A 20,812-nucleotide genomic window follows, 5' to 3' on the forward strand; every position below is an offset into this window, starting at 1 on the left:
TCAAATTAGTTTTGTGTTTCTGATACAAACATTTTAGGAGCATGAGCGGGAGGCAGGGAGGTGTACGGTGTTAAAGAGCCTGTTTGCCCTCTGTCCAAACGCCATGTCCTGCAGGAGGGCAGGGCAGCCACTACTTCGGTAAAGTGCTGTTAATGGGATTATATGGGAGAGGAGAGGAGTCACTCTCTCTTGACAAGAGGGGAGGGAGAACAGGTTTGATTCCATTACTGCAGAGGTGGGAACAACCCCGTCTTTCACTGTACACCAATACAGATGTGAGGCAATTAGCCTGGAAATAATGCAGACACTTGGACTATCTGCATTCACTGGAATAAACACATGTTACATTTCTATATAATGTCTTAATTACCATGGATAAAAAGTCAAATAATTTGAATGAATCAATTAATTGTCAAATTCTTTTTGACAGAGATGGAAAGGACAACCCCAAATAAATTAGATTTACAGTAGGACACAGAGAAACACAGAGAAAAACTGCAAACCTTAATTTTAAGAAGCTGGAAACATCAAACATTTGCTAATGATTGCTTGATAATTGACCAAAATAATTAATCAAATATGTGATCAATTATCCAAGTTGTTTTCTGTCGATTGACTAATTCATTAATCAATTGCATCAGCGCTAAATGACTAAATTGATCAAATATAATCCAGCGGAAGTATTTGTGTGCCCAAGAGCTACATACAGTATGTATTTAATGACAGGGTTGAACAGCAGAGAAAATCACTTCAAAAAGATGACTTGTGTCTAAAATAAGCCCTCCATAAAAACACTACACACACACACGCGTGCACGCACACGCACACATAGACACACTGCTGTCTAATTAAAAGGCAGTGCAGAGGGAAGGTGAGGAGGACCATGCACCAGTGTTTCCCTTAACGAGCTGGGCTCAGGCAGCAACAGGAGCTGGCTGGGAACAGAATGGCACACTGGAGCGAGCGGGGCGTGGGGGGGGGGGATAAAAGGGTACAGGAGAGATTGTGTTTGAAGGATGAGAGAAGAGAATGCTGGAAACATCCCCAGGGCGAGGATGTCTTTAGATCTGAATCACCTGCAGAGAAGCGTTTTGACAAAAAAGGAAACATCTCAACTGTAATAAACTCAAAGATGGAACCAAAGGCGCTTGAAAGATCCTTTCTAGACAGGCATGTTCTTGTCGGTGTGTGCATGTGCAAAGAAACATGTATATGCGTGTGTGTGCATACATGAGAGAGAAGAAAGGGGAGTATAGAGAATGCTCCCAGTGCATCAGATGCTGGTGATGTGGGTGTACAGGCTGGTGCGGGGATGGATATGATAAAATATTCATCTGTATACTCCATTCCTTTCCCCTTGCTCAGTATTTGCATACAGATATACAGTAGATCCTATGGGAGCCACCATTAGATCAGCCAAACGTCTGCCTCTCTGCCATATCAAAACCTTCTGCTTTTTTAACCAGGCAAATGCTCTGCTCTGCCAAGTGAGGGCAGGTTCAGCTGTGCCTGATTGCTCTCTTTAATACATACACTCACGAGCATACATGGACACACACACACACACACACACACACACACACACACACACACACACACACACACACACACACACACACACACACACACACACACACACACACACACACACACACACACACACACACACACACACACACACACACACACACACACACAGAGAAGGATTCAGCGGTCCACTGTGGCGAATGAGCCCGGCACAGGCCACAATGAATTTAACTTGGCTTCCTATGGAGCCAAATTATAGACCTCGTTCTCTTTAGCTTTCAAAATGATATTAATGAATGTCTCCTATTTCCAGAATCACCAATCAAGGCAAAGCAGGCAGTGTGAAGTATTAACCTTGTTTTGGAAAGCTGTTTCAAATAAAAACAAATACAGATATCATAAGTTACTTTGTTGTTAACTGATTTCAATAATCAATCATCAGAGCTAATCAGATCTATTAACAGTGGAGCCACTTGTTTCTCCATGACCTGTGTGACATCCAGCCAATAGATGAATGACGCCAGAAGGCCTGTAGCTTGATAATTCCTTTAGCCTTCACAGGACATGTTCACAAAGGATTGATTGTCACTAAAGGTCAAGCTACGGGTAAGGGCACTCGTGACAGCTACTACGCTGTCTGTCAGACTGTCTGGTCACAAACGGTCACACACTCACACAGGAACAAGCACATAAAACACACCAACACCCATGCAGCATTTCATGAAGTGAACTAATGATACGTACAAGCTGCAGTGCAGGCAATGCTTATACGAGTGAAAAAGCTATTATTTTTGTCTTAACTGCGGGTAGTCAGTGCAGTGGTGCCAGGCAAATTGTGGAACATTTGTGGTCACTCCAGAGACCCAGTATACATTCTCTCACACATTCTTACACAGAGACACAAAGTAATACACAAATAGACCACATGTATCCCAGAGCTTTGTGGCTTCCGTCTGTCACGGTGTTTGTGTGGTCACATTTTTGCATTTTTGCGTGTATTTGTGCTTTTACACTGGGGTATCTATGCTTGTGCTTGTGTGTTTGTTTGAGGCCATAGCATATGAGTTGGTGGCAAACAGTCAGCCAAGAGGAAGAAACACAAGAGGCGCCGAATTAATTTGGATCCGACAGTCTCCTTCAAGTGGCGAGGGGGTTTGATAGTTCAAGCTCCCTCTCTCTGACAATACGCTAGACTAAACAAGGTTTACAGAAATGGCCAAATGTTAAGTGACGAAAATACAGGGAGGGAGACACTGTAACTGAGCTGGAGCTTGGCTCCACCTTTCCAGCCCCCAAAGCCCCTACCTAAGTCCCAGCGCCTCTCCCCTGTGACAGGATGTCAGCATTGTTCAAATGCACAAACAGCCCTCCCGCCTTCTGATACAAACACATGAATCTCAAGTCTGGTTGAGGAGGAAATTGAAGAGATGGCACACCGGGGAAGCGGGGCACTGTGAATGAATCTTAATGTACTCTAAATCAGAGCAAAGCCTTGAAGGGCTGCACGGGGCTGCTGTTTATTTCCGTACTGAAGTCAAATCACCACGGGCATAGCTGTGTGATGCCTGCTGGTGCAGGGAATCAATTCTTGAGAGACCTTGTGGTGGTGACAGAAGGGGAAATCACAGTGGTGTTTGAAAGTCATTCCAGGAGGGGTTTGAGGTAAACATCAAGGTTTGCCACTTTGCAAGGCCTCAAGCTAGGGACAAAGCAGAGAGCGAGAGAGACGCATTATGCTGTAAAGGAGTGGATAACTCCTTCTTTAAACACTAATAGGGGTTAGTGGCAGTTAAAGTGACTCCGCTGAATGTGATCAGAACTGTCTGTAGTGATTAAAATCACGCAACCTGTTGGCAGCAGAAATCTTCGGAGCCACAGCAAAAAAAATATACAGATCTCAAAGTCTATCCATTATAAGCTAATTAGCTGTTCTTATGGCTTCCTGCTGGGTCGGAGAACACAGTGCCAAATATTGAACCGCTTGCAGGGCCCACTTGCAACAGAGCATTAAGCAGGAAGCCAGGCAGTCAATACAAAGACGCAGGAGTCCAGGGTTATTCAAGGGCATTTTGGAGGCCCAGGGATGGGCGGTGCTGTCCCTGTAAGCCCACACAACTGGACAAATCAGGCCTGACATATAGGTCTACACATAGTCCAACCCTTTTCAGTGGTACACGAAAAATTCCATTTCTTAAGTGGCAGAGGAGAGGAGAGGAGAGGAGAGATAAGAGAAAACAGGTTAAGGTCTGAGGACCCAGATCAATATGAGCTGGCCAGAGCTGTTGCCTGCAGCAGCCTGACACAATGAAATAAATGAAGAGTGACAACCAAATGTCCAGACTCTCAGCACCTCACCGTCCCCTTTCAGAAGGGAGACAGAGCTTTTGTGCTGCTCTCCTCTAATCCATCTGCAACAGCAAGGAACTCATGCTTAATGGGTTTATACCGAATCAGATTTCTGTGAAATAGAAAGATGCATGGCTGCTTTCAATCGTCTTGTTTTTAAGTGCGTTTTTCTTTTGTGATATGTAAAGGCAAGCGTCATGAAATGACTTTGAATAAAAAGTAGATCAATGTCGAAAGGAGTAAAGATAAACCATTTGGTAAAGTGTTGATCGGCTAAATCTGCTGTATGTATCATGTCCCTTTGTCAACTTCTCAGTTCTTTCTTTTCATTTGTAAGAAATGTCTAAAATGTCCAGCACTACGGGCAGTGAGTGAGTGTGTGTGTGTGTGTGTGCAGTTTTAAAGTGGTGAAATGAAAATTGACCTATTTGCACCTCCTGTCATGTCAGTATCAGGTCAACAGCAGTGAAACAGAGGTGATGTTTTATTCCTGGTTAACATAATAAAATGGTGGCTGCCACAGCCATACGGCTCGAGTCTCTCTGTGGCTTTGCTTTAATTATGTGTTAGAAATTGTCCTTTGAGTGAACTGGATAAATGAACAGTTTGACTGTTCAGAGACACCCATGACAGCCTTTGTACTGTACACAAGAGAAGTAAACTAAAACTGCACAGCATCCAATTGCCATCAAGATGCTTGTAGCTACACTATTCAATGATGTTTATATTCACATCTAGCAGCTAAAGATCCACGTATTTTTCTTTGGAGTTGGTGGTGACCATGACAAAATAAAAAAAACAATGAATATTGGACTGCAATGTGTAAGCTAGCCAGAAACATGACGTCAAATGAGGGCTAATGTTGTTCTGTGTCAGCTGTATGCGTCGATAGGCATATTTGCTAAAACGTAAAATGTTTTTTAAGAATATGTCAGATGTTGTATGTTCAGCTTCTTCCTCTGCCCTCAAGTGGCCAAAAAACTATTTTCAGTTTTGAGTTGAGCGGCTAGACTTGTTGAAGGTGAGCCGTGTTCATCACAGATCAACGTATACATCGTCAACATCTACAAAAATAAAATGACCCCACCAAAACAACATTCCATCTCTCACCTGTAAGCCAGCATAATAATGCTTTATACTGACTCTTGTTATAATGCTCTGAAGTGTTGAATACATCTGCAATGACATGCAGCTGAGAGAGTAAAAGGACCTCGTTCTACCTCCAGCCCAGCGCACAAACCATTTAAATCCCTTCCTCCCTCTGTGCTTTTATTCCACAAATGTAATTACAAGCCTGGTGAGGATGGCTACTGTGGCCTGGGAAGCCTGCAGAACACAGCATCAGCCCTTGGTGGGATCAAGAGACAGGGCTGTCCCTCCAAAGCACCTCAGTGCTCCATAGACTGTGGCTCCTCCAAGCTACAGCAGACTAACCCCCATGCTTTCAGCACCACTGGGTACTTCGCTTTGGCCCCAGGCAGACAGAACTGGTCCTACTGATAAAGACTAAAAAGAGGATCTCACTACTGGGCTGTATTATCACGTCCATAAACACATTATGCACATATGCACACGTTCACACACATGTGTGCACACACTACCTCCCCCTGTGACAGAGATTTAAGACCATGAGGATGGTAAGCTCCCTTAGTGCAGTATGATGGAAACCAAATCCCAGAAACATTCCTTTCCATGTCCCATGTAAGACACATTTGTCTCCTGGGGGGACTGTATGCCTATTTTGAATGGATATGTGTGTGTGTGGGTGTGTCTGTGTGTAAAAGCAGAAGGATCTATACCAGAATTGCCAAATTAGTTTCCTTAAGTCCAAAATTTCCCAGGACGGTACAGCAGATCTGCACTGATGCCATTCATTTGCAGATAATATGGACAACCGAGAAGCGTGCAGACAGAAAGATAAAGATGACAGCAGATGAGGGATCAAGGGCGTGCCAGGTTGTAGTGTGGGGTGTGGTGCGGAGGAGACAGGAAGGGATAATCGTTGCTTTAGAGGTATGTTTTTTGGTAGACGCTGGGCCACCTGCCAGTGATGCCTCCAGCTGCGAGCACACGCCACAGGACTCTGATTGACAGGGAGGGTAAATAGTTGCTAGCAGGGGCCCTGATTGTATCTCTCGCTCTTGCAGCATGGAGGCCAGAGTGGAAGGGCGATGGCTTTTGTTACAGCCCTTCAGCCACAAATTAAGTTGGCATCTCAGCTGAGCCACCCGAGATGCACGTTGCTTAAAGCTGTTTTTTGCTCCTACAACCCACCCTGTGCCCACAAAAACAAAATGTCTCTGCTACTTTAACAGGAGCCTTTTGAGGAACACATCCTAATGGATAAAGACACACGGAGGGAGAAGGGGTGTTCAGGAGGAAGAGCAGAGAGGGGGATATCTTTACAAAATGCTCTGCAGGGACAATATTGGAATTTGAGAACCTGATTTTTGTGGAATGCATTTTGCGTTTAGGTCACGGGAGGTTTGCTAGTGTAGGAGGACTACTTGGCTCTGCTAAACTCTCCACCCAAGCCAAAGCTAAAAGAAGGTGCTCCTGGCGGGGGGAACGTTTGTATGCCGAGCAAAAGCTGAAGCGTGTCAGCTGACTCAAAGCAGACATACAAGTACCAATCGAACTCTGCTTCCACCAGTCAAGAGTGAGAATGATAGCAAAAACACCAGTGTGGCTTCAAACAAAGTGGATTGCTGTCTGTGCTAGATTGGCCTCTTCACACTGGAGCGAGAGAGCAATCACAAGCCACTTTTGAGCTGCCATTAAATGAGAGGATGCAGGTTTCAAAGCCATAACATATGCCTTTCTGCTGCTTAACAAAGGCGAGCGGCCCAGTTTGGAGAAACTAAGCAAAACAGAGCAAAGAAATGGGCGGAAATGAAAAGGGTGAGAAGGAAGAGGGGGGGTTAGAAGTACAGCTGAGCCAACACCAACAACTATTACATGACTCATCCCACATCTGCAGCCCCGAATGGCGCGGGCCTAGACTAAGGTGGACTGTAACCAGAGCCTAGCTGAGCAGTACAGCCAATGGACACACTGCTAAGTACACTGGAGAGACTATACTATATTAGACTCTTTACATAACCCTTCCTGTACATTGTATAACTCTTAAACTTGTCCAATATGGCTCCGACAATGTTCTCTTTGAATTGCACTTCTGTTCATATTAAGTCTTCCTGTAAAGTTGGGTACTACACAAAGGCAACCTGGTTTAATAACACACTGACCCAGACATAAATCCTATTTGTGCAGTCTCCTCTGTTTAGTGTCTGCCTGCAAGTACCTGAGTGTGTATAGTATGCAATAAACAAGCGGAGTACCCACTGGAGACATACCCATACAAAACTCATCATCTCAGGAAACGTGAGATTCCAACACAGCACGGATAACAACCACGAAGCGAATGTTCTCTTGTGCATCTCTTCAGAACAGCAGGCGTACATGTGCAAACACACAAACTGCACTCACATCAAAAGACAATACTAAAAAGGTCCCTTTTGTCTGCTCAACACTGATGAAAAGCTACCCACTGCGAACTTCAATCACATCCGAAAATGAGTTGGAGACGAGCTGTAACCCCGGCAGTGTCATTAAGCCTGTCAGTCAGTCCCCCGGAGTGTGGGGAGGAGAAAACCGCCATCGGCCTTCCTCAATGTGCTGTGTTGCCCTGAACTAGACCCGGAGGTACCAAGAGCCCCTCCTGGGCTGGATCCGTGTCTGACACGAGCATAATGAAGCTATATGATTATAAATTCTACTCTGTATGTCCATAAACCCCCAAATGTCAAACATCCAGACAAAGGCATCATGCATATTCTAATGGTGTTCACGGTAGATGATAACAAACACTTTCAAGCGAGAAAGGATAGCTGAAATCCCATCATATACATGTTCCCACGCATTAAAACCCATAGAGGTGCACACACACACACACACACACACGTACAGACACAAACAATACATAGAGCAAGATAAGCCTCCGCATGCTGTCAGAGGCTGGTGTGTGATTGGCCTCTGTGGAGCTACTGCTTCTCTCATCATTAACTCTTCAGAGGATCACACTACTCTAATCACGCTAAGCCTCTCTGAATGGCGATGAAGTCAAGAAACGTGCCCATGCACATATTCACAGATGCCCAACTCATTACACACAAGCACACGACCGCTTCTTCCTCATCAGAAAACGTAATACACACAAGCAGCTCTGTGCAGCCTGTAGGAGCAAGTCTGAAACCAAACACTGTATTAACCAATTAAGGCAATTTTTCAGGAAGATTATGAAACTAAAAATCACTTCTATAATCAAGGGCGTAATTTTCACTAATTGTGGGAAGTACATGTACAACTCACTTTTCAATTGTGACACTTGCCACATGATTACCATCTACACACAGCATAAGCTCTATAAGTAACAGGGAGTGATGTGCAGACTATATTAAACCTGGGTTATATCTTGTAGCTGTAGGTTGTTGGGGTTTCAAATTGTTTTTATTTAGATTTAATATTCTTCTAAACAAAGTTAAGCATCAATCAAAGATAAGGCAGTAAAGCACAGCTCTTTGAAGTGAAGACGAAAATATATTATTTGTCCTAGTATGTCAAATATTAGGTGTCGATCAAGGAACGTAAACATGATTTTAAGTTGGGTAAGTGCATTAATAATGCAGTAATTTACACAGCATTTGTATTTATTATGAAACCAAAACCTACAGTACGCCCTTGTCCATAATCACTAAATCTCATAAGCGTGTGTGTGCATTTTTGCATGTGTGTGTGCGTAGGCACCAACCAGAGATGGCCACACCTTGCCACAAGCAGAAGCCAATGGCTGCAATTAAATAACCTGACAGCACCAGCAATAGCTACTAACTTTTAAAATTGAGTCTGGCTACATAAAATACCAGAGCAGTCTTTACCTCTGGGCCCTCTACTGAATATTTTACAACCTTGATTCCACTCGGTTCCTTTCTCAATTTAAGACAGAACATTCAAGAGCTTTTTTTCTGAGGTTGACGTGTAGCCAGCTAAGGTCTGTCTCGACTGTTATTTAGAGACCCAACTGTGTACGCTGCAAGGTCAAGTATAAGCAGAACCCTCAGGCCTCCATCCCCTCCTAAGATGGAGTACTTTCATTTCACTCACTTGGGGCCTCGTATTTTCTCTCCATTTTATTGCTTTCTCTGAGCGCTTTTCACAAAGACACATTCCACCTCCTCATACAGACACAGGGCTCCCGTCCAAGTGAGAGCAGGGAAGGTCTGGATACTGTGCTACAGGGACAAGAATGCTGACATTGCTGTAACTCGGGACAAAAGCTGAAGATGAGAGTGGAGAGAGATGGAGTGCGAAAGAGAAGGCGAGTGTCTCAGTGTATAGGAGTTGTTAGGAGGCCTCAGCTGAGCCAAACAGAGGAGCTATAATCCCCGTCTTTGGCATGATGTCAGGGAGTCTTGCAGAAGACCATTTCCTCACTCTGCAAAAATGCTGTCTCCTACATCCCAGTGTGCGCCGCGGCTATATATAATGCAAACATCAAACGCTTGTAACTGCACTGACCTCTCTCTCCCTGGGAGACCCCTTGTTCCTTCGTAATACAGAAACCATTCCCCAAACACACACACACCTACACACACACACCTACACACACACACACACACACACACACACACACACACACACACACACACACACACACACACACACACACACACACACACACACACACACACACACACACACACACACACACACACACACACAGGTTAAAACTCCACCACACCATCTGAGTTTCACCTTATCTCTAAGGACAAGCTCGTTTCTATTTCACAGATGGGAGAGTGGTGAGGACTAATCTGGTCCCTATCTTTGATTTCACTCTTTAAAAAGGTCTTTTTTTTAACAATGTATCCTGATTCAGAGAAAGAAAGAAGGGGAGGAAGAACAGAAGATACTAAACCATGATCATGAACATAAAGTAGCTCCTTTGTCATTGTGTTTTTAATGTAAATATCACAGGAATCAGGATACAGGGCCAATTGCACATACATTCTAAGATCATCTCAGGAATGATGCACACTTTGTTGATTTGTCGTCCATCATTTATTTCTACTTCAGGGCCACTGAAAGGAAATCATACATTTCTTTCAGGTATAATGAGAGAAAACTAACAAGAGTTACGACCCAACACGTTCTCACTCCCAACTCGTCAAATACCAATGCTTTAATACAATCTACCCTCTAGCGTAACTTTTTGACGTGTCAGTTTCTACTGGTTACATGCATAGTGTCTTTTCCAAATACACTTGTGTTCACAGGAAACTAAACTTCCAACATAGGTTTATTTAGTTTTAAGCAACAAAAGTATTGGATTAAGCTTGTAAAAATGTAATATTTGTATCAAAACAAGACCTGACCTAAATTCAGCGCATTTGCATTTTGCCCATCTGCTTTCTGTTAAAGTGAAGAGAAGTGCTATATTTACTATTCAGCAGAGTTTACTTTGAGCGGAGCACAAATTATAAACATCAATATCGCAGCTGATCATATTCATTTACTTTGATTGAATCATGGTTGTGATTAATATTCGATTAATTGTGCAGCCCCAGGCTTAGGCAACAAAAGTACTTGGGTGAAGTTAAAATAATATGTTTGTTACATAAAAAGTGAGTAAGGAACTGAGGCTACGTAATAAAAGTACTGTGTAATAAGTCCACGTTTTACTACAGCGGTCTCCTGGGTGAAAGCCCTGTGTGTATTTAACCCGTCCAGCCTCGTCTCCAACCCGGCCTTAAGGGGACTTTCTTGCATTTATTCTACAGCAGTTAGTCTGGCCATCAAATAAATACAAGTATAGGTTTACATTGGAGTTAACTTAAAGCCTGGTGCGTCCCATACAGACACTAAAGGGTGCTCCGATGCATCGGTATCAGACGCTGAGGGGCACTGACCAAGCAGTGGTATTTGACAAGTTTGAAGTGAGACCGAGTTTCACCAACTAAGGTAACACAGCACCACATTGGCTTACTCCTAAAAACAGACGGACAGAAAGTAGTAAGAACGTACCCTTGACGTGTAGCGCTCTGGCTGACTAGAGTAGGTATTTGGCCATATGCATAAATCGACAATCATTTCCACAGCCGCACGGACTAATCAGGGCCAGTAATTGCTCCAATGAGTGAAAACAGGGTTGGGCTGGGCCATTGCCCAGAGGAGATTGTTGCTCTACAACACTGGCTATGCCTAACCTCTGACCTCAGCTCCTAATCATCAATTAACATGCAGCCCTTTTCTGCATACTGATGTGAAGTAAAGGGTATCAGCTCAGAATGCCTATTAAAAAGGCTGAAAACAAACAAAACTACAAGATCAACAGAATCCCAAGTTAGAAGTCTGCTTCAAAGGACATCTTCTGCCTCTAAATGCAAATGTGCACACAATCTTTTTATTCAAGCCAGTGTGTCGGATGAGGGCAGTTGTGGAGAGAGTTGCCATGGATTTGTAGCTCTCCCTTGTCACAATATCTTTTTACCACAGAGCTGCTGACATGATTCATGAGCCAGAGGGCTTGATGTGGTGTTGGCGTGCAGGCCAGATGAAATCCCCTCAGTCCACTAATATAGGTTTCTGTGTTGGGTGTGCTTTTACAAGTTGCTGTAGCTAAGGACCTATTTCACACTGCTGAGCTAGAAATAGGTCTTACTGTAGCTAAATCAACCCAGTCCACCCCTCCCCTACCCTTGTCACTGGAGACAGTATTACACAGTACACACACAATTCTACACACACGTTCAATAAACACATGCACATTCCTTTTCTGCGTTGCTTTTTCCTTTTCTCCTTCCCTTTTCCTTCCTTCCCTTCATAACTACCTTCAATGGCTCACCCTCTCTCCTTCCACCCCCCCTTTTCCAAGTACCTCTCTTTTCCTTGCTCCTTCTCCTTCATTAAAATGGACTTCCTAAAGCCTCCATTCGTCTTGCTGACAGCTCCACTATCGATCGGGCTGGAGAAAGGGATGCAGTTCCAGAGCTTTAAATGGCTCTCTGGCCAGCCTGGATGAGGGGCTGGGCAGGACTGAGGCCGGAGGAGGAGGGTGAGGGAGTGCCAGGTTTAGCCGGGAGGTCTGCCTCGAGGCTAGCCTCTGATGCATTTCTAGCTACCTGCGAATAACCGCTAGATCGCTGTGATGGCAGGGATCACAATTGACATGAAAAAGACTCACAAACTCTGTAATAATGACGACGCTGATGAGACCAGATAATGAATTAATCACACAGGTTGAGAGCCAACACATCAGCCAGCCTCTTCAGGCTACTTGCAGGCTGAAAAAGTGAGCACTTGTGGGACCCACTCAAAAGCCTGGGAAGAAGAGGAGGTGTGACTGTTTCAGTTGGCTACATTCACGCGAAATTCATTTCAATTTATGCCATGTGAACTAACGTTACGCTGGCTGGCGCCTTTAATCAGTCTCCGTCCCTTATCGTCAGCCATTATCTAGGGAAGATGAGTTGGCACATTCCATCTTCATCCCTCTCGCAGCTTGACATCAAACCGCTCTGCCAAGATTAATGATCGGACTTTTGATTTTCATAATCATTAAAATCTCTACGGCGTTCTCTGTGTCCTGTGGTGCCGTAGAAAGCCCAAGGAGCCTGTTGGACTCCCTCCTCCCTCTGATGAGCACTGTGTATGTCATCTATAACCATATAGTGCACCACAGCAGCATATCAGAAAGGGAAGGAGTCTCCTGTGACCATGTCACTGTTTATTTGTTATCTAATCTGTCCCTCTGTATTGCCCTTGATTGGAGCAGCTTGGGAAAAGAAGATAGACAAGGTGCAATATTCAAGACAAATTACTCAACTTCCCAACTGTGAGCAGTTCAATCTACACAAGCCACTGCTGTGTTTAGATTAAGGTCTTGTTAGAATAGCATTAGCGGCAGGGCTTATGATGCTTGTGTATTGACGCTTTGATCAGCAAAGTCCAAATAGCATTCAGCTTTGTCAAAAAAAAAAAAAAATGCCCCCGATAGCAAAGAATCCTTTAACACTCTCACACACAGTACGGTGACACGGTTTGAGATTCTGCAAAATGGAGAACGGATAAGACAAATAAAGACGGAAACGAGAGAAACTAAATGAAGAGAAGGGGAAAGGAGGTGCGAGGAAGCGGTGAGATGGAAGAGAAGTAAAGAAAGGAAGCGGAGGTGATGTGGAAGGAAGGAGAGAAGGAGAAATGGAGCAGAGAGCAGTAGTCAATGTTACGGCAGTCATTCATCTCTCCGACAGCCTTCCAAATGCTCCACTGGGGGAGACACGAAGCTGCGTCACCTCGAATGCAGCAAATGCACAGCGCGCACACGTTTGCACACACACACACACACACACACACACACACACACAGACACACACACACACACAGAGGAAATAGATTTCTATGAACCTCTGTTTAGGCTGTGCATGCACACGCAGAGCCCCACGTTCTGGGTCACCCGTATGTTGCGGGAAATGGAAAGTCAGTACATACACCATTACACTGCAACTAGCACAAGCACAAATCATAGCCACAGGCGTCAGTCAGACGTTCCACACACGTTCACACATGCTTTCTCTTACTCACATGCACACATATAAGCATATCTGCGGATGTTTTTAAACTGATGCATATGTGCTGCGACAATCAAATGAAGAGCAAGAGCTCTGTCAAGTATTTATCTCACACAAGTATACAAAAACAGGCTTTACCATGTGGTTATTTATTATTTATTTTATATAGACTATTATCTATTGAATGACCAGAAAACGTACTATTGTGATATTTATAGTTATCAAGATATGAAATGACTATATCGGGATTGAAGATGTTTGCCATAATGCTCTGCCCTAAGTTTAAGCAAACCTTTAACCTTTTACTATCCAACAAGCTTCTGAAGAATTTGGTAATATTTCTTTGCAAAAACAAACATGCACATGAACAGGACATTGGAATATGGGAACACAGATGTGTGCTCCCTTTAAAAACACACACACACACACACACACACACACACACACACACAAATCCTTGTTTCCCAGTTCTGGTCATGGCCCATTGGCTGATGCCTGCCGTCCATCTCTCATGATTCATGGCTAAGCAAGCTGCTGTAGAGCAGTTCTAAACCACTGGGCCGAGGCGAGCCTGTGTGTCATTAAGGCACAGCGGGCTGGACATGCTGTTAGAGCCACTGCACAACGGCCAGCTCTGTGCCTCAGTCTAGCACACCAGGAGGTGAAGAAGCAGGTACTTCTATATATGTCTCATAGTGGTTTTACTAGAAAAGTAATATCAACAGCTGAGTACACTCATAGACTAAATTGCCCTGTAAAATGTACTCAGTGAACAGGAGAAGTGTTGCCTTTTATTTAGGTGGACACCGCTCTCTTCGTGCCCCCACCCAGCATTTTAGCTAAATTCGCCCCTCTAATCATCCCCAAATCCTCCCTCTCACTCAGCAAAGCAGTGGAGGCTAAAGAAAGGAGACAGGGGTTCCAAGTTCCCCCCTCTGCCATCCTCTATTAGCATGGGCCCCAAGAAAGGCGATGGAGGCACACGTCCATACCCTAATGACTTCTTAATGATCCCCTCCTCTGCTAGACTGCTGACAAACACTGACAAACCCTGACCCCGACAAGAGGAACACCCACACTTGGCCCTCTTCCTCACCCCTTATTTAGAGGCTCATCTCTCAGCCATCCGCCTCATTATACAAGCTAGAGTCCAGCAGAATCCATACAGCCCCAAACTAGCAGCAAGATAAACACCCATGATGAAATAGTCCGTGTCACTTTCAGAGTGAGGGGCAAAGTTTTGAGTAAATTCCTTTCGGCAGATGGAGCGAGAGGGGGAGAGAGCATAGCTTTCTAAAAGGCTCGAGTTAAAAAGAGAATGGCGGTAGGAGACAGAGTAGAACTGTGAAGCCTATGGAAAAAAAAAACAACATAGTTTGTATTTTTTTTTTCCCTTTCCCTAATCGTGATTTCCATTTCAACTTGGGGTTGGGGGAGTCAGCAGCGGAGCCTCTTTTTAACATCACACAAAACATAATTACAGAGAACGCCACTGCGAGCCCGCCTCAGTTTCTCCTAAATACTCACACCCCAAAATTAGGGGTTACCTCCTTCTAGTTAAACCTACTATTTAAGATGAAAACGTCACACAGACAAACAGAGGGGACGGGAAAGGGAGTTTGGAGAGGAGAGACCGAGTTTAACAGCTTTGTTTCACAATGACAGAGAGTCCTTTGTTAAAGATGGTTACTGGCAGGACTTGGACAAAGCCAGGTGTGGAAAACTGGGACAAAAACAAAAGTTGGAAAAGACACACGCAGCTAGAAAGACTAGGTTGTGTGTTTATGTTCTAACTGCAGTATATATGACAGCTGAAAACGTGCTAAGGATGTTTCCAAAAGGCAGCAAGCTAAAGAAAAACACGAGCCTATGACCTCACAGGTTTGGACCGCAGCTTCCAGTCCCAGTCGCGGATGACAGAGCACTCACTCTTTGAGCCCAGAATCAACTCTTCCTTCTTTTCTGTTTCTTCTTTTTTTTTTTTTTTTACAGCTCTCCGTCTATACAGATTTTACAAATCATTCTGGTCAGATTCAGGGGGATTTTTTTAGTGTCGCAGAGTCTGCTGGTCAGCTACAGGCAAGTAGCCAACACTAAAATTGCCCTATTTTGCTGCGTTGTGCTGTATAGAGCCACAACAAAGGTTTTCTTCCCTGGGAATTAGAAGAAGAAATGATATCCCATGCATAGCTGCTATTTTACTGATATAACAGGACCCAGGTACTGTACTTTATAGAGAACACTCATCTGCAATCTGTTTCTGCTCCTTCATCACACACAGCCCACTGTTCAGCCTGTAGTAGTGTTGTGGTAAACCAGGGCTTTGTGGTACACTACTAGTATTGGTGGTAGTATCAGTTTAAGTATTAGCATACATACACATAAGGTAAATGTTGTTTAGTGACAAACAATATATCATATTACGATCTTTAAGGGATTAGGTGATAATTCCGCAAATAATAATTCCAGTATATAATCAATCCCTGGCACCTGCAGTCTACATGGCATAGGTGTGTATGTGTTTGTGTGAATGTTTATAGCTCCTGTTGAGCTATACATCATTTGTATAGATCATGATAACTTTGTACACATATATGTAATTGCTAAGATCTGGGAATTTAGCGACAACACTACAATGAAGTCCACTGTGGCAAGAAACACAGCCAGTGAATTGATCAGCTTGTAAACAAGTGAACAGTTTAGTTGGATTATATAAACCTGAAAGTGAGTGTACCAGAAATGTTGGTAATGTTGGATGTTTACAAGTTTGGGTAATTTTACCATTAACTTTCATTTCCTCTTTCAGTGATATTCCCCCACATGCCCAGATATCTCACAATCTCATTTTCTATAACCGACAGGAATGATGGCCAGAATAAAAAAAACAAGTGTTGCAATAAACCAGATTTTCCTTTAAAATTGGATCTATCAACAGCCATAAATGACAAGAGCTTACTAGGGCTGGTTGCGAACACACACACACACACACACACACACACACACACACACACACACACACACACACACACACACACACACACACACACACACACACACACACACACACACACACACACACACACACACTGACAAGTTCAAAGAGTTCATTTAAATGTGTCTGTCATCTTCCAAGCTTTTTACCCACACAATCAAAACCTGAAGCTGAACAGAATCAAAACCCACATCCCACATCATATCAAAGACACATGGTCCACCAGGTCCTTTTATCACATCAAACATTTCACTATATGATTTCATTAAAGTCTCTAGGAAATTCTCTGTAACTGCAATGCACTCTCATTAAACTTGTTACAATTCACATATGGCACATATTCCTTTATCACTGAGGGTTGGAATCGATGCCACTTCTTCAAGTCTCTCTCTCCTCTCCACACTCCTAGACTTTAGGCCGCACACTGGAAATCCAGTCAGAATCAACATCCTGCCCCCAGCCTCTAGGAAGTGACCTCAGCTTCAGAAAGGCCAGATAAAACGTCCACATCAGAAACAAAAACATCAGGCCGGCCGTAATGAGCTATCCGCCAGGCTCCAGTGTGTTCTGAGGGAGACCAGGTGGTGTTACACACATATGACTCTGATTAGGGGGCCTTCAGAGGAACAAGAAGGGGGTGGAGGGGGCAATGCAGGGCCAATCAGGATGTTTTGTACAGTATATGATGCAACTATTAAAAGGTGTTCAATGACCTCCACAGGGCCCCAGGACACTCTGGCACACATTGCCATTTGTGTGCAAGCATGGGGGTGCAGTTTGGGTAATGTCTTCCTCTAAGAAGCAACATGTGAGCAGTATGGGCCTCAGTGGCTGAAAGTGTGTTCCACTATAGATGACAGCAGCTTGATACTGATATACTGATACCGTACTGCTCGGGCTTTAAAATCATTAAGAGCAGACTCATACTAGTCCGTAAATTGGATATGGTAGTGGGCATATATACACTTGCACGCAAACAAGTTAAAACATTTAATAAGACATTTGGCCGGCCAATTACTGCTCCAGCCAACCGTGTGCAGAGCAGTCAAATCCTTGCATGTGTCCTCTATGTCTCTCACCCATCTCTATCTCAAACCTCATTACATGACAGAGGTTTTTTTGGCACTTGTGTCTGTAAACTCATAATTATATGTCTGCTCTGCACATATCCTCAAACTGTGGGAAAGAGAGATGTCAAGGGGACCCCTGGCCTCATTCTTCAACTGCAAGTTTCATCCTGGTGCATTGTGTTGCATTTGACTGGACTGTTTAAATGTCTCCTGATATCAGGGAACACAAACAAGCAGGCCTGGTGGGGAGGATAAGGTATGAAGGGGAAACGGAGGCCATTCTTCTCCTTGTGTGTGACGGGAATTGTGTTGGAACAAGCACCCCCCTCCACCCCCCAACAATGACCTGGTTGGCCAGAGAGAGAGAGAGAAGCATGAGACTGAGTGAGAAAGAAAGAGGGCACCAAACGGTAAGGAAAAGTATATCAGTCAAATTTTCCTCCCTCTCCTATATTTTCTAATTCCCCACCCACTCTCTCTGCCCCGTATTCAAAACAACTTAATCTGTGTAAATGACATTCCAAAACAGCCGTACGTTACAAAGCAGCAGACTTTACTGCTACATGGACCGGATACACATCTGCATAATATCTGCATAAATGGTTTGCATTGATAATAAGGTGAACCAGCTGCTAAGGCTGTCCTGTTGGCCTTTCCTACAACTGGCTCCCTCTCTCTCCTCCCGATCACCTTCATCTGTTCTCCGCACCAACTTGACACGCATGTTTTTAAATAGACGAAGAGCAGCAGCATCTCTGTGTCCTTCAGACTCCTCCTTGAGATACCCTCTAAAAAGCCAGAACGGAGAAATGCTGAGCACAGCACAATCCCAGACCTACAAAATGATAAGAGACTCAGGGAAATAAATACTTTTTAACCTCAATTCATTGTCCTCTGCAATGACAGTTTACATGCTCTATCCATTTAAAGACTGCTGTAACTGCTTTCAGGTAGCTTCTTACCTCTCTGTCCTTTAGCTTCATGGCCAGAACCAGCTGGTTGCGATGGTTGGTCAGCGCTTCTCGGTAGTTTCCCTTGGAGAAGAATGCTGAGCCCAGATTCCCATGAGCCCGGCATTCCCCTGTTTGGTCACCTGAAGAGAAAAAAAACACAAAAGAGATGAGAAGAGAAACGAGAAGAGCTAACAAAGCATATTTACAGTACAGCCTAGGTGATTATAAAGCAACTGGTGTTTATTTCACATCATCCCAACGCCACTGTTGAACAGCGATGCGATGAACCGCATCTATGCCTCTGACATGCCACTGCACCCTTAAAAGGGAACGTGGCCGTTATAGGTTCTCCACAGTAGAGCGGCTTCCCTGACAGCTGGTAGTGTTGATCTCAATGCTCCAGAGGGTGAGAGGGGAAAGCCTTATTATTTCTGCCTGACAGAGAGGCCCCACAGACGGGGCCAAAGTAAAGCGCAAGTCTCTGTGCTCCACCTGAGAACCACAGCTCCTTATCTCCAGCTGCTCTACCCAGTCATGTGTCAAACTGTGTGGGGGTGAGAAGAGTGGAGCCAGTCTGTGCTACTCTCGGTTTCCATTTTTTTTTTTTTTTCTACATCACAAGTTTTTTTTTTCCTCCTTAACGGCCTTTCTCTCAAACCATCCCGCCTCCACCTATATTAACACCCACGCAGCATATTCATACTTGTTGTTAAGTGGCATCTATTTTTGACAGAGAAACGGATTCATTCCTGCCAATTTCTTGCACGACAGTAGGGTTCATCCTCTGGGGAACAGAAATGTCTGAACAAAATTTCACGCCAATCCATCCAAATTTTGTGCATCACTGGCTAAAATTAATTGGCAACAGTTTTAATAATTTATTGGTCGTTTACATAATTTCTTCATCTTCAAACTCTGGAACATTGTGTTCTGCACTTTCAGACACTTCCAAGACTAAACTATTAATCAAAAAAATGATCAACAGGCTAATCGATAAGGAAATGAATTGTCATTTGAAGCCCTAATCGACCTTATTATTCTTTCTTTCCCAGTTCAGGCCTCTTACCTAAGGTCTTGGCCACCTCCAAGTCCTGCTGCATGTAGCCAGTGCTCTTCTCGGTGTTGCCCAGGGACCATTGGGCGCTGCTGAGGGCCGAGAAGACGGAGCCACGTAGCTTGAGGCTGCATGTGCCGATCTTCAAAGCGGCTTCCAGCACCACAACAGAGGCTGTGTGGTGGCTTGCGGTCAGCAGCTCCTGGCCAATCACAGACACCACCACAAAGGGACTTTTGTCCAGCTTCATCTTTTGCAGCTGCTGATAGGTGGGCTCGAGAGACTCTGCGCAGGAAAGACATGAGTAAGACAGAGATTAGAAACAGGCTCCAAAATATGCCAAAAAATAACATTGTGCTGACGTGGTGACTGACAACAATATGGGACATTGATTGCAGTAATTGTGTTCCACGTTTATCAACTCTGACAAACGTGACTGCTGTCTGAATTCAGATTCTACTTTTCTCCAGTAGTGGTTGTGTTTTCTCTGCCTGGACAGCCTGTAGCTTGGCTGAGTGATGGCTTTCGCGGACAATTTGACAATAAATCAACATATGAGCCGTTTTTCCTGTTCCCTCCAGAGTGGACTGGGGTAATCTCAGGCAATTTCCAACAGCAGTTTAGAGCATTGTGGGCAACTGTCTTTACAAACGACAAAGCGCAATTACATTCCTGCCTTCTCTTCGTGTCAGTTGATATGGTTGTTTGAGAAGAATACAGAGGGGCTGAGTGGGTTTTGAGATAGAGTTTAAAGAGTGATGGGGAAACTAATGCAGCTAATGCTCAACAGTAGCAGCAACAGAGGGATGCAGAGCAAATGAGACACACAAGGTGACCTTTGAAGAGGCTGAAAATGCACACAATGACATAAATCAATGGTGGGTCGCACGGGATTCGGGATCCACAGCCCCTCCAGATTACAAAGCCCTCTGGCAGACACCAACATCGAACAACAGGAAGGGGGGCAAGGGAGGCACGCCCAAGTGTGTGTGTGTGTCAGTGTATATTTGCATTCATGTTTAGGAGCGTATCTTGGGGATGCTTAATTCTCATGACCCTGTATCTGCAAATATTTTGAACAGGATTAATTAGGTCAAAGCGCTTTACAGAAGACTGCATGCATGGTGTTTCTGTGCCTGTACAAACTGGCTATGTGTGGCTGCGTGTGTAGTCTACAACACACTTTCATAAACCGTATCTTACATTTGTTTAGACACTCATTTAGGCACAAGTGAATAGTCACA

At 44.2% G+C, this 20,812-nt stretch overlaps 1 protein-coding gene across 1 annotated transcript in view; it reads right to left on the reverse strand.

The window, feature by feature from the left end:
• Positions 1-20,812, reverse strand: part of LOC306698014 (tetratricopeptide repeat protein 28-like) — a gene marked incomplete at its 5' end in the record, with an annotated part of 155,944 nt that overhangs the window by 37,966 nt on the left and 97,166 nt on the right. The window contains 2 exons of the mRNA XM_079162153.1: positions 18,524-18,654; positions 19,581-19,853. Of these exons, the coding sequence (XP_079018279.1) occupies positions 18,524-18,654; positions 19,581-19,853 (404 nt within the window). The remainder of the gene's footprint in view (positions 1-18,523; positions 18,655-19,580; positions 19,854-20,812) is intronic.

The sequence above is a fragment of the Pholis gunnellus genome, assembly GCF_910591455.1.
Source record: "Pholis gunnellus genome assembly, chromosome: 6".
Classification (NCBI taxonomy): Eukaryota; Metazoa; Chordata; class Actinopteri; order Perciformes; family Pholidae; genus Pholis; species Pholis gunnellus.